General features: G+C 34.0%; 1 protein-coding gene across 1 annotated transcript; it reads right to left on the reverse strand.

Moving 5' to 3' along the window:
- Positions 1-1,417: 1,417 nt before the first annotated feature.
- Positions 1,418-14,359, reverse strand: LOC114173637 (F-box protein At3g54460). The gene is made up of 9 exons (XM_028058137.1): positions 13,774-14,359; positions 6,014-8,575; positions 5,710-5,917; positions 5,331-5,609; positions 5,159-5,218; positions 4,937-5,067; positions 4,441-4,555; positions 3,177-3,333; positions 1,418-1,880 (listed from the first exon to the last, which is right to left on the reverse strand). The coding sequence occupies exons 1-9, from the start codon at positions 14,211-14,213 to the stop codon at positions 1,843-1,845; spliced, it is 3,990 nt and encodes a 1,329-aa protein (XP_027913938.1). The 5' UTR covers positions 14,214-14,359; the 3' UTR covers positions 1,418-1,842.
- Between the last annotated feature and the right edge of the window lie 1,596 nt (positions 14,360-15,955).

Raw genomic sequence — 15,955 nt, forward strand, 5'->3', positions numbered from 1 at the left:
CAAAATGTGTGAAATACATTCCGAAACATATTTTTCTGTACAGATTTCCAGAGTTCATATAATACTTTCTGAAATGAATTTTTCGAAGCACCTCTACATAAAATGGGTTCCGAAAAGAACTTTCTAGAGCATATGAAATATTTTTAGAAAAAAAAATTAAATTAGCTAATTCGATATACATTACCAAATCCAGAAGCATATATCAAATTATTTAATCTGGTATGTAAATTTACATACTATTGACCAATTCAATATGCATTATTAGATCTAAAAATATATATTGAATTGGATAATTCGGTATACACTTCGAAATCTAGAAGTGCATTTTAAATTGACCAATCCAAAAATAATTATGTGAAGATAAAATCGGTGATGGATAAGAAAAATGATAGAGATAGCTACTTGAATGTCAAGAGGGATGTCTTGCGAAGAAATAGAAAATAAATTTAAAATTTTTAATATATTTTTATTCAGGAGTAAAATGAAGATAAAATATTTTACGGAGGTACAGAAAGAAAAAAGGGGTGCAGAAAAAAATACTCCAACATCTACTCTTGAACTCTTATCGACTGTTACACACCATACACCGTAAGCCATCATTAAAGAACAACAATGAAGTCCCTTTGCTGATATAAAACTAATGGGCAAAGGTGTGTTATTAAAAAGTGGACGATGCATGAAGAAATTATGGTGTCAGAAGCATATATTATTCGGATGCTTTTGATTTTATACCTTTTACGGTTAAATAAATCTATTTAAATAATGATATTTTAACTCATTTTTAATCTATTTTCTAATTAATGATAAGTGTCGTCAAGTGGGAGTGCACTAATGTATGTAGCTGAGGCATCCTAACAGACCGTTAGACTTGAACCTTGTTTCTACATGATCCGATCAATTCGATCGGGTATTAGTCATCCATTTTTATTGTTTAACTCTTTGACAATATGAAAAAACCCAAAACTCTACCCCTTCTCTCTAACTATCAAAGGGATGGAAGGGCAAAGGCTTTTGGTGTCCCCTCGAGTCGAGAATTAGGGTAGATCATCATATTACACCATTAAAAAATCAAATAATTGAAACCGTAGATTAGAATTGGATAAAAAAAATCGATCAAAATATCATTATCTACAAATCTACAAACCTTTATATGATGATTGGTTATTATTTGGAAGGAAAAATTAAATTTGATTGAAAGTGACCAAGTTGTGGCTGAGTTAATACCATCATAGAATTTGGCAGTTTCTGCTCATACGTAGCCATAACTAAATTTTTTCTTTACCTTAATTCATTCTTCTATCTACTATTATCTCTTGATCCATATAGAGGTGAACATTCCTAATTATCCACAAAATAAAACGAAGAAGTGACCATACATATAAAGAAAAACGATTAGAAACTCCAGGTGACACGAAAACAAGATGAACAGAAACCCTTTTGCTAATGTATCTTGAATTTTCTATTCACTAATAATTACAATATTACAATATTGCTAATGACATTTGCTGAGGCCAAGGGTGGGAAGAACATTGTATTTTCCAATAACCAAAAGGATCGATTTAAATTTTAAATTATTGACTCCAAACTGCCAACAAGATCACATCAAATCAACTGGACTCAATCCTCTACAAAAGAATAAGCAGCACTCTTCCAGTATCTCATTAATCCCTGGCAAAAACAGAAGTGACGCTGTGAAGAGCTCCATGATATTTTACAAAAAGAATGGTTTCCACGCTTTTGAATGCATGAGCCATATTTCAGTAGATGAGCACTTCTAAGACTATATCAAGAAAGAGAAACCACATTCAAGGGAAAATGTCCACAGAACCTGCTCTACGTAAATTAGTTAGAACTTGCTTGAAGTTGATCAATCAAAACACCTGCAGTAAAAACAGAAAAATATATATTATCATAAGAGCGTAATTTAAATACATTGTTACAGTAAGGATTTTACATTGGGAACTAATTAGAAACCTTGCGGCAATTCATACTGGAAGACAGAGCAACTCAATACATTCTAATTAAATCTTCATACAAAAATAATAAAATTTGCAGAAAAAAGAAGAGAAGATTTCATTTAAATCCAGTTCAAAAACCATACAATTTGGTGAGGGTAACTTCAGAGAGCAGAGGCTGTCTATTTAGAGGTCAGGGCATGCCGTAAGTTTCAATATGGTGCTTATAGAGCTCGGACAGATATTTCATTTGACTAAGTATATTTGGACAAGCTCATGCAGAATGACTTCTACGAAGAAAAGAATTGACTTATGCAAGTTAAAAATAAAAATTTAAATAAATTATACGAAAGAGATTCTCCGAATTAGTTAATACATAAGCTAATTTTAATTTATAGAATTTTTTTTTCTTTATACTTTTCTCTTCTAAAATTCCTAATCTACCCTGAGTGAGAAATGCAAGTATCATGTGATTCTCAGTCAACTTGTAACCTAATGGACTACCTTATAAACTTTCATGGACCAAATTAAGGTATTTGGTAAACAAGTTTCCTACACAAGCTTATAGCTACCCTAAACTACTTCAAATAGCATAATATAATTTACATAAGCCTGTAGCTATTTTTTCCTTCCACTTATATCCTTTCTATTTTAATATACTTACTTTTTACCTCTTAATTGTTCACATGTAACTACTTTTTTAGTTATTATTTTACTTATTACATATTCACTTTTTACTAATTCTTGGGTATTACACTATTAACTTTAAAGAAAATATTTTATCTTAAAAACCAACAAAAATAACTTTATCCTACCTTATAGTTAAGACATGCTAAATGAATAATCTAACGCCATTGGGTAATCTAAAATGATAATAACCTAACATGTTTGTCTATAAAACAAAAATAGAATACACGAAAAATTCATCATATGTCTCATGTTACCTTACATTTACTATTACTTCAATAATTAATTTTACTAAACATTTTTAATAAGTTATGTTATGAGTTTTTAGCTGGGAGCTTATAAACTTTAACCATCATATTTGTTAGTTTTGCCGAACATACCCTTTCACCTTTTGTTTCCTGTAAAAATTTCAAACAAACAGTTAAGGAACAGGAGTCAAAATGATTTGCTTCAAATTTTCCAAATGCAATTTCACTCATATTTCTGCTGAATCCATATTTCCTAACAGATATGGGGAAAACACTATGAACAAACCTTCTGGACTTTCTGAATTAGTATACACAGATCTAAGTTTCAATAGATAACTGCTTTCCGCAAAATCATGCAACGATTTATATCCTCGTCCCCCGCCATCATCCTCAGATTCGGCGGCAACATCCTTAATTGGAGATCTTCTACATTTATCAGCTTCCTAGTTAAACATCAACAAATTGAAACATAAATAATAATTGCTGAAGATATGATTTAATTACATTAAATAGGAAAATATGATACGATATGATCGCATAAAACAGGGAAATATCTGAGAAAATGTTTTTCAACATTAGTTATTAATTTTGTTCCTTATTATCTCTTCTTCACTATAAATAAGGGTACTCACACGAGTACAAGATACATAATCATGAGTAATCTTTCCAACATGGTATCATCCATAACCATTTTTGTAACTAATCCCTTGATAAGCCATTACTTTTTTCCTAGAGGCAATGACCATGTCTCTGTCACTGTGACCTTCTCTTTCAGGTAAAGAATACCCGCTGCGACATTTTACTTTCCAGCAGTCACCGAGCAAATTTTGCTCTCTGGCAGCTGCCGCATGCTGTGCATTTTTTCTCCACAGCAGTACTTACTCACACCTTCCAAGCACTTTTGCTCTCTGGCAACCGTCACATCCTCAGATCAGACCATTTTTTGTCTTCTGCAGTCACCACATCCTCCAAGCAACTTTTGCTCTCCAACAGCCTCCACGTCCTCTAAATATTTCTGCTCTTTAACAGCCACCACGCCCTCTAAGCATTTTAGCTCTTCAACAGGTGTTGTGTCCCCTCCCCTGACCTTTATCGCAACCATATGATCAAAGTTGACCCTTCTCTGGCAACCACTATGCTCCTCGACACATGGCCAACAGCTGCCAATGGCCACCAGCTCCTTAGCACTTGATCTTCACACTGCTCCAAATTGATGCATGAAGCTTGACTTTGCCAGCTCCAGCAATAAACTGGCTTATTTGCTTGCTAAGTCTCTCAAGGAGTAAGGAGTCTCATGTTGACGATATTTGTAACAAACTTGTCTCGTATGAAACATATGTTCCAATTTGAAGGGGAGGGTTAAAGATATGATTTAATTACATTAAATAAGGAAATATGATTTGATCGTCAATACTATATATACTAAACAAGACTACACTCATATGAAGGACACCATAAACAAACAACGCATTCAGAAAGACCTATCATCTAAGGTTAAGGTATTACGCTCAGATAAAATGGCGTGCCAAGTACAATTTATAGAGATTTACCTGTAAAAAGCCTAGCATTTGCTCTTCAATTGTACCACGCATTGCTAGTGTTTCGACGTGAATAGGGCGAGAAGCACCCATTCGGTGAGCACGACTAATTACTTGCTCCTCCATACTGAAAGTCAGAAGATAATGAAATTGGATAAACATTCCAATTTGAGTCAAAGTAGAAGGATCCAACATATTGGTAAACCAAAAGATTCATTGCCAATCACTTTATGCAACGGCATGGCTACAGTTGGCAAGTTGAATTCCAAAACAGAAAATTCAGTATGGACAGATAATGTAAATTAGCCACACCCTGAACCACAATTTTAAATGACTAAACCATTTATGGCAAAAAGGTTCAAAAAATTTTAACATGCTCATGACTTTAGAAGAAAATAAAATAATGCAAAAATTTAAAATCTCTCAATATCAATTTATTCCTCAGCCAATAAAAATAAATCATTTTATATCATTGTTTTTGTAAATTAGAATAGTCAAATGTATTAACCTTCTGTCCCAAATTGGCTCCATTAGAAATACATGCGTAACAAAACTCAAGTCCAGACCCAATGCAGCACTTCCATCCATTAGAAGCGCCATACAACTTGAATCATGCTGGAACGTGGCTAAAGACTTCTTCTGAAAAAGGAAAAGGTAATTAACCAAAGGTCAGACACCAAAACTAAATTAAAATTTTCAGAAACAACAACTGAGAATTCCAACATCATACCTTGTTGCTGGAATGCATTGGGCTATACATTCCAGTATATTTGATACCAGCAATAGCCAACTGCCAAAGAGAAACAAATCCAATTTGATAGTTAGATCATTTGCAAAAGCATCCACAGATGCTAAAAAGTATAATAGAAACACTTCACAAAAGACCATACACAGAAATGCACCTGCTGTTCAATGACATGTATATGCTCAAGAAATTGAGAAAATATAAGAACTTTCTCGACGTTAGAATTGGTCTTTGTGCTGCTCTTCAAACATTTCTGAAATGCTGATTTATCATCACTTCTATGCAGAAAGAAACTATTCTCAGTAGGCATCTCATCATTGTTATTGTCTGTACAGAAGCTGGTCTCTTCGTTGGTTCCTTGCAAGGCTTTCAACTTCTGGACAAGATAGGAAACTTTAGTACTAGATGTAGATTGCCAATCTGGATCCCAATTATCCTGGGTTCAACAATCAACAATTGCATATTAGCTTTGTAAAACAGAAAAATGGAAGGAAAAGATGAATGTGAATGCCAACTGAGCTCTTCATAAACCATGCCTGCTTATATGACGGTTGTAGCTCAATAAGATCTTTGGGTACAGGCCACTTCGGATTAGGATTTTCAGGTCGGGGAAGTCTACTTTGCATCTCGTACAATTTACTGCAGCCAGGATAAGTACACTTTGTATGGTCTACAGAAACACAGTCAAGGCACAACAGATGCCGACATGGTGTAATGACTGGAAGGCGGCACCACTCCTTGCACCTTCACCATTTATTTAGAAAGAAAAAGATTAATAAGCAGAAACAACCAGTCCAAAAAAAAAAAAAGCTATAAGAAAGTACAAAACCAAGGTACTACCTGACACAGTGACCACCATACAAGAGATTACATCTTATGGAGGTATACTCTCCAGAAGTAGGATCCAGACCACTTTGTACCAACATATCCATTGTTTCTTGAATATCTTCACCAGCATGTGTAACCTTAATATGTCCAGCAACACAGCACGAAAGCCTGACATTTTTTATAGTTGCCCTACGAAACTTCCACTGCTTTGGATTCAGCAGACTCTCAACATGTGAGGGATCATTCCAATCAGCCATCAATATATTACGCCTTACAGTGATTACCAATTCATTGTAACTTCTGGCATGCTCCTCATTAAAATCCAGATAAACAACTTTCTTGATGCATGGTGGGATGCTTTGTAAGTCTGTCTTTCTAGCACTAATCATGCATTTGTGAAGCAGATGTAACAGACGAGACCTCCCCTCCTCCATTTCTGCTTCAAATGGCCTGAGCACACCAGCTTCCCATGACTTTTGATTCAGTCCATAAGATTCTTCATGAAGGAACCTTAGCAATGGTTGCAGATGTGGAAGTTGGCTGTTAGGAGTGTTAGGTGTAGGAGTTCCTGTTAGTATCCAACGATTAGAAGCTATCAATGAAATAGCCATTTGCAACTTGTTTGTTAAGTTCAAGCTAGACCCAAGAGTGTGCCCCTCATCTAAAATTACCCGAAACCAATGTACTTGCATCAAAACACTCCTCTTGCGAGGGCCCCACTCTGCACTCAGACGGCTAAACGTGGTTATGACAACATCATAATCCCATGCAAGACAATGCACAGATGGCTTCCGGTGATCAGTCCAAACATAAATCCGCAATTGCCCAGGCCTCACATGCTTTTCTATTTGTGTTTTCCAATGATCAACCAAGTTTGCTGGAACAACTACCAGGGTAGCTCTTGACAAGTATAACCTAACAAAATCTAAAGGCTCACGGAGTGCCATGCCAAGGGCAGCCACATCAAAAGTCAAATTGTTAAGATGTTGAGGATAGAACCACTTGCACACACCTTTGTCTACTCTCTTTAGGAGGCCAAATGCTTGAAATACTTTGTGGAACGCATTAAAATGTCTACTAGATGCAGTACACGTGTTTAAAATAGGACCTCTTATTCCATTTGTTTCCATACCTGCAAGCTTGTCGGTTGAAATTTTAGCCAACCACGCCAGGGCTTTTTTTGTCTGAGAATTTATCAGTGAGTAGTGCTCCTTAAGCACGCTGGTGAAAAAACAAACATTTTGTTTGTCACCACCATGAGTTCCTTTTAAGTGAAACCCTGGCAAGTATGTTATCCTAGACGTAGTATGAAAATGTTGTTCAGGGACACTACAACTTTGATAAAGAGGATCAGGGTTCATGCTACAAAACCATGCTGCACTAGAACTAGCCATACTATTGTCTGCCAGCTTTCGCCACTTGTGACAAGCGTCACACTGAATCCATGTATCACTGTACTCAAAAGGATCACCTTCACGCTTCCTGGGTAGCTTCTTTAGAGATAAATGAGGTGTAACATCTGATGCATGCTTTGCTTTAATTAATCCTTCACCAATTTCCTTTTCCTTGGATATCATAGCTTCCTCTTCATTTGTGAAGCATAGATTTTTCTTTATGCGGCTCAAACTCCTAGTGTACTGATTTGAATGCATAGATTCATTAAAGTGTGCCTCCACAGGTGACTTGCTTAATTCCATGGAACATGAACCCTGAAGTTTAATCATTTGCTGGTCAGGATTTGACATTCTAGCTCTTTTGGAGGAGTAATCATGGTTATCATTAGTTCTACTGACATATTGGCTCACATTCCTTTTACCCAATGTAGAACAACCAGTTATGTTATTACCACTGATCTCATAGTAACCACATTTCTGATTACCATTATGTTGACACCAGACAACTTGAGCCCCATCTGGTGGATCTGCCAATGTACCTCGTGTCTTCATAATAAGAGAGAGAGCTGTTACAGTCTTACCCAAACCAGGCTCATCACAAAACATTCCTCCCCGAAAATCCCTGACGGTGGGAGCTTCCCCAGTGACAATTTCACCAGAAACGGTATTTACATGGAAACTAAAACCATCTTCAGTAGAGAGAACTGCATATAAAGGGTGTGGCAAAAGCTCAGCATTTCGCTCGCGTTGCAACATCCACTCAACTGCTGCCTGCTGATGAGGAAACAGATTTAACTTTGTACAAGGCATTACAGAAGCAGCCAATGATCTTAGATGATGACACGTTTCAGAAACCCTAATGAGGTCCATTGGGTCCAGGGAAGATAAAATTTTCGTTAAAATATCATCAGATAACTCCCAAATGCCTGATCTGCATGAGTGATCCATAGGAATTATTTTGGAGCCATTAAACATCCGCTGTTTTCCTACGCCAGGTAGTGTCTTGAAAAGTTCATGAAGTTCAAATAGGCTTTTCCTTGAAGAACTGCTAACATGGGGATGGAGCTTGCAACAAAGTACATGACAATCAGAAAGGTTCCAAATGCTCTCATTTGCTCCATGAGTCTTCCTACAATAGTCCGGATATGAAAGCATTGAACAACGCTCATCCCAATCACAGCTGCAAACGTTTCAAACTGTCAGCAAACTAAAAAAGTCAAAGACATATGTAAAGTATATTACACAGGAAAATGAAGGCAATAGATTAGTCAATTTAAATTATTATTACAAACTTCTGAGAATATAACTGCTGAGTTTAATAGAGAAGGTATTAAGTTTGCAAAGGTTAAAACTCGAGAGTTTACGTAATCTAGTGAAAGCTCCGTAAGAGCTTCATAAACTCGTAAGTTATTTTACATGAAAAAAGTAATATCCATAAATAGCATATTAATGCAATAGTTCAACATGATAATTAAGCAAAATAGTTAAAAAAAACAATTCAACAATAGTAAAATAACTACATTCAATAGTACAAGATTACTATATAAGTTTAAAGCACACCAAATAAATAAGTTCATACAATGACAAAGCATAAATTGTTAAAGTTATAGCAATTAAATAACTAGAAAGAGACATCATCTAATGTTAAATTTCAATGTCCAATCCTCTAATGACATCATAATCTTCATTAGAAGAATGTCATCACCATCAAACTCTTTCCCACAAGAATATTGTGCATCAAAATTGGGATCAAAAGTCATATTATCATCAAGTGCATCTAGAATTGGATCTCTTGTTGCTCCATCTAACTTAGCATTCACATTGAGCTTGCTCAATCTCAACAACATTATCTCCCTCTATAGTTATCTATTCATCATAAGACTCAATATCATTAAACAAAAGAGTGTCAATTTTTCTAATTTGTGTATTTTTCAATTTCAAGTTATACATCACATAAACCAAATCATTCATATTTTTTGATAGAAATGATTACTTCTCTTTCTATGAATGTAAAAAAAAATATCAAATTTCGGTAAATATATATAATATACCAAATAAAGAAAACCACAAATTACAAATAACGTCAATTACTATTTCAAATAAGCTCCAATTATGCTAACACCCAAAAGAGCTACAAGTCAAACTCAACTGAAATAGCAAACCTCTATAACTTGGAGTTCTATCCCCAAACATCTCCCACCATTTTTCAAGAAGCAACACTTTCCTATAATCCCTCGCATGTTCCGTAAAAGAAAGTCCTCTAACATAATGAAAATCAGCAAGTTTCAAACTAACTTTGTTTCTTTGTGCAACATCCTTAACCAATCTTTTCATGCATATATACAAATCCTCTTCCTCTTTCACCTTAGAATCATCATGCCTATAATGAGGTTCTATTTGAAGTAGCTGTTGAGGTCATAGGCAAAAAAAGAATCCATATATGAAACAGAAGTATCTAGAATACAACCAATCTTCTATTTGATACCGTTTTTGGTATCCCTTTTATTAATCTTCTTTATTAGACGATTGTCTAAATCAAATACCGATACATTTAACCTTCCTTTTCACAGTAGTAGTTGCATGCAAAGGCTTGTGAAGTTGATCTTTCCACCTTCCATCAATGATTTTCCAAACAGCTTCATAACTACATTCAATACCAACTATGTTGTATTGGAAATAATTTCACAAATGAGTAATTAAATTCTAAAGAATCTTTACCTTTTCCTAATATTATTAAAGTAGCACTTAATCTCTTTTGCACAATTTATCTCCTCATATATGAAATTCATTGCGGGTTTTATATTTGAATCCACCAATATTAGGGTCACCATAAGAGGGGAAGCAACTTTGAGGTGTGTGGTTACAATCTTCCAAAAACCAATTATCTAATACTTTATTTTCAACTTTTCTCCCCTCCTACGAAGTTCCAAACTTGCTTGTTTTCCACTCTTCAAAGCTCAACATGGTCAACAATGGTGTTTTTAATTCATGAAGACAAGCTAGAGTCAAATAAGTCGTCACAAATCTAGTCATACCCGATCTTATCAAGTCTCTTCTCTTCCTTTTGTGAACTACTTCAACAAGCTAATTAACATTGTTTTACCATAAATGTAGGTGTTGATCATTCTTCCCTTCTTGATAGTAACTTGATGAACTTGATGAACTTTCAAATTCTTTTCAAAAATCAAATCAATGCAACAGGCAGCACATGGGGTCCAACACAAATGTTGCATTTTTCTATCAACAAATCTCTAGTTGCCTTGTTGAAGGAGTCACAGTAAGAGGGTCACAAACAACAGGATCATTAAATGTACTAGGAGTGTTGACAGGATTGGATGGAGATAGGGGTGAAGATTGACTCTTAAAATAAAGGAAAAACTCATCAAATGTGACATTCGCAAACACAACATAGCGATTAAGAGAAGGAGAAAAACATTTGCATCCTTTTTGTGATATTGTAAACCCTAAGAAAACACACTTATGTGATCTAGGAAAAAGCTTGTCAAGACCAAGACTGAAATTATGAACAAAACATGTAAACCCAAAAACTCTTAGAGGTAAGGGATAAAGAGGTTCATGAGGGAATAAAATAGAATGAGGTATGTTATTATCTAAAACCGAAAAAGGCATGCGATTAATAAGATAACATGCAATAAAAATAGCATCACCCCAAAAATGTTGAGGAAACTCTCCATGAATTAAAAAAGAGCGAGTTGTTTCAATAAGATATCTATTTTCACGTTCAGCTACACCATTTTGTTGATGTGTATAAGCACAAGAAGTTTGATGCAGAATACCGTGAGAAGCCATAAATTGTTTAAAAGAATGAAAAAAATATTCATGATCATTATCACTGCGCAAAACTCTAATAAAAACACCGAACTGAATTTTAATTTCATTAAAGAAAAGATTGAAAGATATAAAATAATTCAGAACGATTTTTCATAAAAAATAATCAAGTTCATCTAGAATAATCATCAATGAAAGTAACAAAGTATTGAAAACCTAAAGTAGACTTAATGTGACTAAATCCCCAAATTTCAAAGTAAACCACGACAAAAGGAGACGAAGCACCACATGTGACATTGAATGGAATGACACTTGGGTAAAAAAATGCAGAACCTTAAGCATCATCTCCTTCTTTACAACTTTCTAATCATTCGATTTATAGTTGCTTGAACTCTCGTCTACTACTACTAACTCTTTCTTTTCCTTTAAAATTGAACATTTGTTGTCTTTCTTCAAACCCCTCACTTTCTTCCTAGTATTTATTAATTACATTCAACCTTCTTTTCTTCAATAAACCTCCCTTAGCTTTTGCAACAACTTCGATAATCAAAATTTTTATTTCTTCTGAAAATAAAAATTCAGAATCCTCTTGGGTCTCCAATTGATGTGAAAACTCTCCATTAGGTGCTTTGGTGTTTGGGGAGTTTTTGGGCACTCTTGGGTTGTTTTGTCTTCTCTATGTGTTGGTGCTTGCCAAAAGGGTGCTGCAAATGTTCCCTGTCATTATGAAATGGCTTTAAACACAATAGTAGTGGCAACAAACCAGAAAAGTTTATTCAAGTGGTGGAAGCGAACCCCCCAAATCTAGTAATGGAGGGAAGATTGATGTGGCATGGAAGCATTGTGTTTCAATTATTCAGAATGCAAAAAAAATAAAATAAAGTGTAAATACTATGAGAAGGTGCTTAAAAGGAGAATTATTGATTGAAGATCATTGACAAGAACGTTGAAGGATGTTGGAGAATGTAGAGTCGTTCCTGCAGATGTTAAGAAACTAATATGGGAAATTTTCTCAATTACAGCAAAATCTGAATAAAATGTTGCAGTTCAATAAATAAGGAGGTTGAAGCATTGCTAAAATCTCCCTCTTATTTTTCATCTTTTAGGGCAACTTCTTCAATCTTTTCCTCACTGACCAATTGCTTCTTCCTCACCACACAATATTGATCAAAATTTTGACCTAATCTTCCTCCCCAAATGCAAAGAATCATTTGACAAACACCTCACCTCAATGAAGTCATCATTTTCCTAATAATATTTTAAAGAAAAAATAGTGAATGATGGAAAAACTTTCTGATCTTCACTTACATTTTTCCCCAGTACAGAATTCTCTATTGTGCAATTTTCCAGAAAAGCAGGTTTACCCCCAAATCGGAAACCTAATTCCCCCTCCCCTTTATTTTTTCACACATTGAAACTTATTAACGTTATTGTGCTCGAAAACACTTTCTCCTTCTTGCCTCTCGTTATCACGTCATCTCTATTTGTTACGGTGCTTGCATGGTGGTGGTCGTGCAGTGGTGTGGTGTTGGTTTCGAGGTGTTGCAATGGTGGTTGCATGTCATCAGGTGCATGCCTCTATTTGTTTGTTCAGTGGGTTTGAGCTTCTGCATTTGTAGTATAGTGGTCACGTGGTGGTAGGTCTTGGAGAGGATGAGGATGAACTAGGAATGATTAGAATAGAAAGTTTTTTTGAGGTTGTTTAGGATACAAGGAGCAACAACACTTATATTTTGGATGGCTATAATGCATAGTTTGTTTAGTAACATATAACTAAGTTAAAGGAATCTTATGCAGCAACCACAATTTTTTTTTTAAGACCGTGTTGCTGAAATTGTGAAACTATGTGGTAGATACACATAGATACAACCATTCAATTTGACTATAAAATTGTTTTGTTATTAATTGTCTCTTTGCATATTTAAATATCTTATATATTTAAGTATAAACTGCATTTTTTAATGTTTATAAAATGTTTATGAATCTTACGATTCACAATACATTCACGATTCAAAATTTAAGTTCTCCGACACACAATACAATTCACGATTCAACTACCATGGTTCCTATATATGCTTATATACATACCATTTGTAATCTCTTTTAGTCATACCCATATCACTTTTTATCCATATTATAGGAACTAATAGGAATTAAAAAATTAGGTGTAGCGACTAAAACTGACGTTTTCAAGTACGGAACTAAAAGGGAAAGTTTTGGACCAAGTAATTAATCCTAACTACATGACAAAACATTACTTATGTCGAATTCATTAAAATTTTCAGTGTATATTTCTCTACGCTAGCAAATTGCAATGTTATCATTGAGTAAATTTGGTCAAACCATAAAAACCACGCCGCATCATGATCGAACACTTTAATCCAAACATACTCTCACAAATGCCACCCAACAACAATTTAAAACCTCAAATGACTACATTATGATAAACCATTACTTATGCATAGCTAACCAAAAATGTTCATGTATCTTTCTAACACAATCTAAAGTTATTAACAACCAACTTGCACCTAACCAGTAACAATTTCTGGAACACAATACAACGGAATTCCAAAGCGAGAAGATGCGAACCTCAAATGGCGAAAAACGGCGGCGGCAACTGCCCCCGACCGCGGGAACTGCCAGCCACTCCATACTTGAATAGGAAGGTACACGTCAACCAGCAGCACAACCCTAGGCGCCTCGACGCACACCACGCGTGCGTCTATTTTCGTGCACTTGCGGGTGACAAGAGCGTGGAGCTGGTGAACCACGCTCATGCTCCCGTTTACCATCCCAACGCCATGCGTCCTCTTGGCTTTCGATCCTCCGCCGCCGCCGCCGCATTGAGACGAATTCAGCACCGTAGACAAAACGACGCCGGTTTGGGAATGGAACCCGACCTCGCCCTCGTCGCTGAAGATTTCGCAGCGCTCGGCGAAGGCTGGATCGGAGTCGCGGTCAGTGGCTGTGAGAACCGCACAGAGGAAACCGCAGAGCTTGTGGTCCGCGAAGGAGGTGTCGCTGGACATTGTGGGAAGGAACCGGAGAGCGTAAACTAGGGCATAGAATGCGGTGATTCAAGATTTGCACCGAATACCAGAAAAAAAAATGAAAAGAGAAGAAGAAAAATTTGAGGAAAGAAAAAATAACGAAGAAAGTAGTTTAAAACTCACAGTTTTTGAAACTGGGGAAATAAATAACAGAAGATAACTTTGAATAAAAATGATGAAACGACGTTGTTTCGGTGGGGGTGGGTGATGACGTTGTTTCAGTGGGTCATTGTGTTTACACGGTAGTAGTGGTTGGTTCGTTATAAACTAGTCTTTACAAGTGCAAATACACCTTATTTCAAAATAAATTTTTTTCTTTTTATTTTTAAACTTAGAAAAGAAAGAAAAAAGTGAAAAATTATATCTACCTATAAAAGCCTTCATATTTTTTTTCTCTGACCAATCTATTTTTCAATTTTACTCATTTACATAATTTTTTAAAATAAAATAATTATTTTATTAATATTATCTTTTAAATAATTATTTATTTAAATTTAGTTTTTTTATTTCACCATTCTTTTATATTTAACTATTATTTTAATTAAAAATTTATCTGCAAAATAAATAAATATTATTTACAATCAAAATATAAAAAAAAGATTATACTTAACTTTATAATTATAATAATAATTTTATTAATTTTTATTATCATAAAAAAAACAAATATATTATTTTCACTAGTAAAAAAATAAAAAATATTAATCTAAATATTTTAAAGAGATAATATTTCACTTTCTAACTTTCTTTCAGTCATTAAAAAAGAAAAGTATCTTTGTATTTGTATTGTTATCTAATTATAGTCGATCATATATATCAAACTATTCATTGATATTTATTTTTGGAACATATGATTATGATATTTTTATATTAGTTAATAATGTAAACAATTGACATTGAGACATGTAGTAAATGTTGTATATGGGGGGTGTTTCTAAAGACTCCATTAATTGCTTTATGTTTTAAATAACATTTTGTCCTCTTTTAATCCATTAAAATTTCAATTTTATTTCTCCATTTTCTGACGAAACAAACATTTAGTTGCTGACAATGATGCAAAGGACAACTTTTGAGTGAGAACTCTAACAGAATCAGAAGAATACAATGATTATGTGTAGAGTAGTAACTTAACAGTGTATAGATTGAGAGAAGAATCTAATGGCAAAAAATAATGTGACGCCACTTTCTGGTTCTCTTACTGTTCTATAAAGTATTACAAGAACTACATGTTCTCTCCTTTCACTTTTGCTTATTTAACTTGTTTGAAAATTTGAGTTGACTATGTAATTTTTATTTGGCGATTAAGTTTTAAAAATAATTTAATTAAGTCACTTTTGTTACATTAAATTTGTAATGTTTTTAAATTTTTCTTTTTAATATTTTTTGTGTCATATGTCATATTATTGTACCACGTAATATTGACAATAATATATAACACAGCAACTTAAAATATATAAATGTCTGTCACATTAAATTTATATATAAATCAACAAATTCAAATATATTTTTTTAAAATTATTTAATATTAAAATTTAAATATTACAAGTGTCATTTTAAAAAGTATAAATTTTAAAATAGGAATTTTTTCAAAAGTGTATAAAATAAAATTAGTTTAAATATTTAGATAAAGTTATTTGACGTATAAATTTAAAATAAATATATATATATATATATATATATATATAATTGAAATAAAACTTAATTACTAAAGTTTCAATTTGTTA

Source organism: Vigna unguiculata, chromosome 1, assembly GCF_004118075.2.
Source record: "Vigna unguiculata cultivar IT97K-499-35 chromosome 1, ASM411807v1, whole genome shotgun sequence".
Classification (NCBI taxonomy): domain Eukaryota; kingdom Viridiplantae; phylum Streptophyta; class Magnoliopsida; order Fabales; family Fabaceae; genus Vigna; species Vigna unguiculata.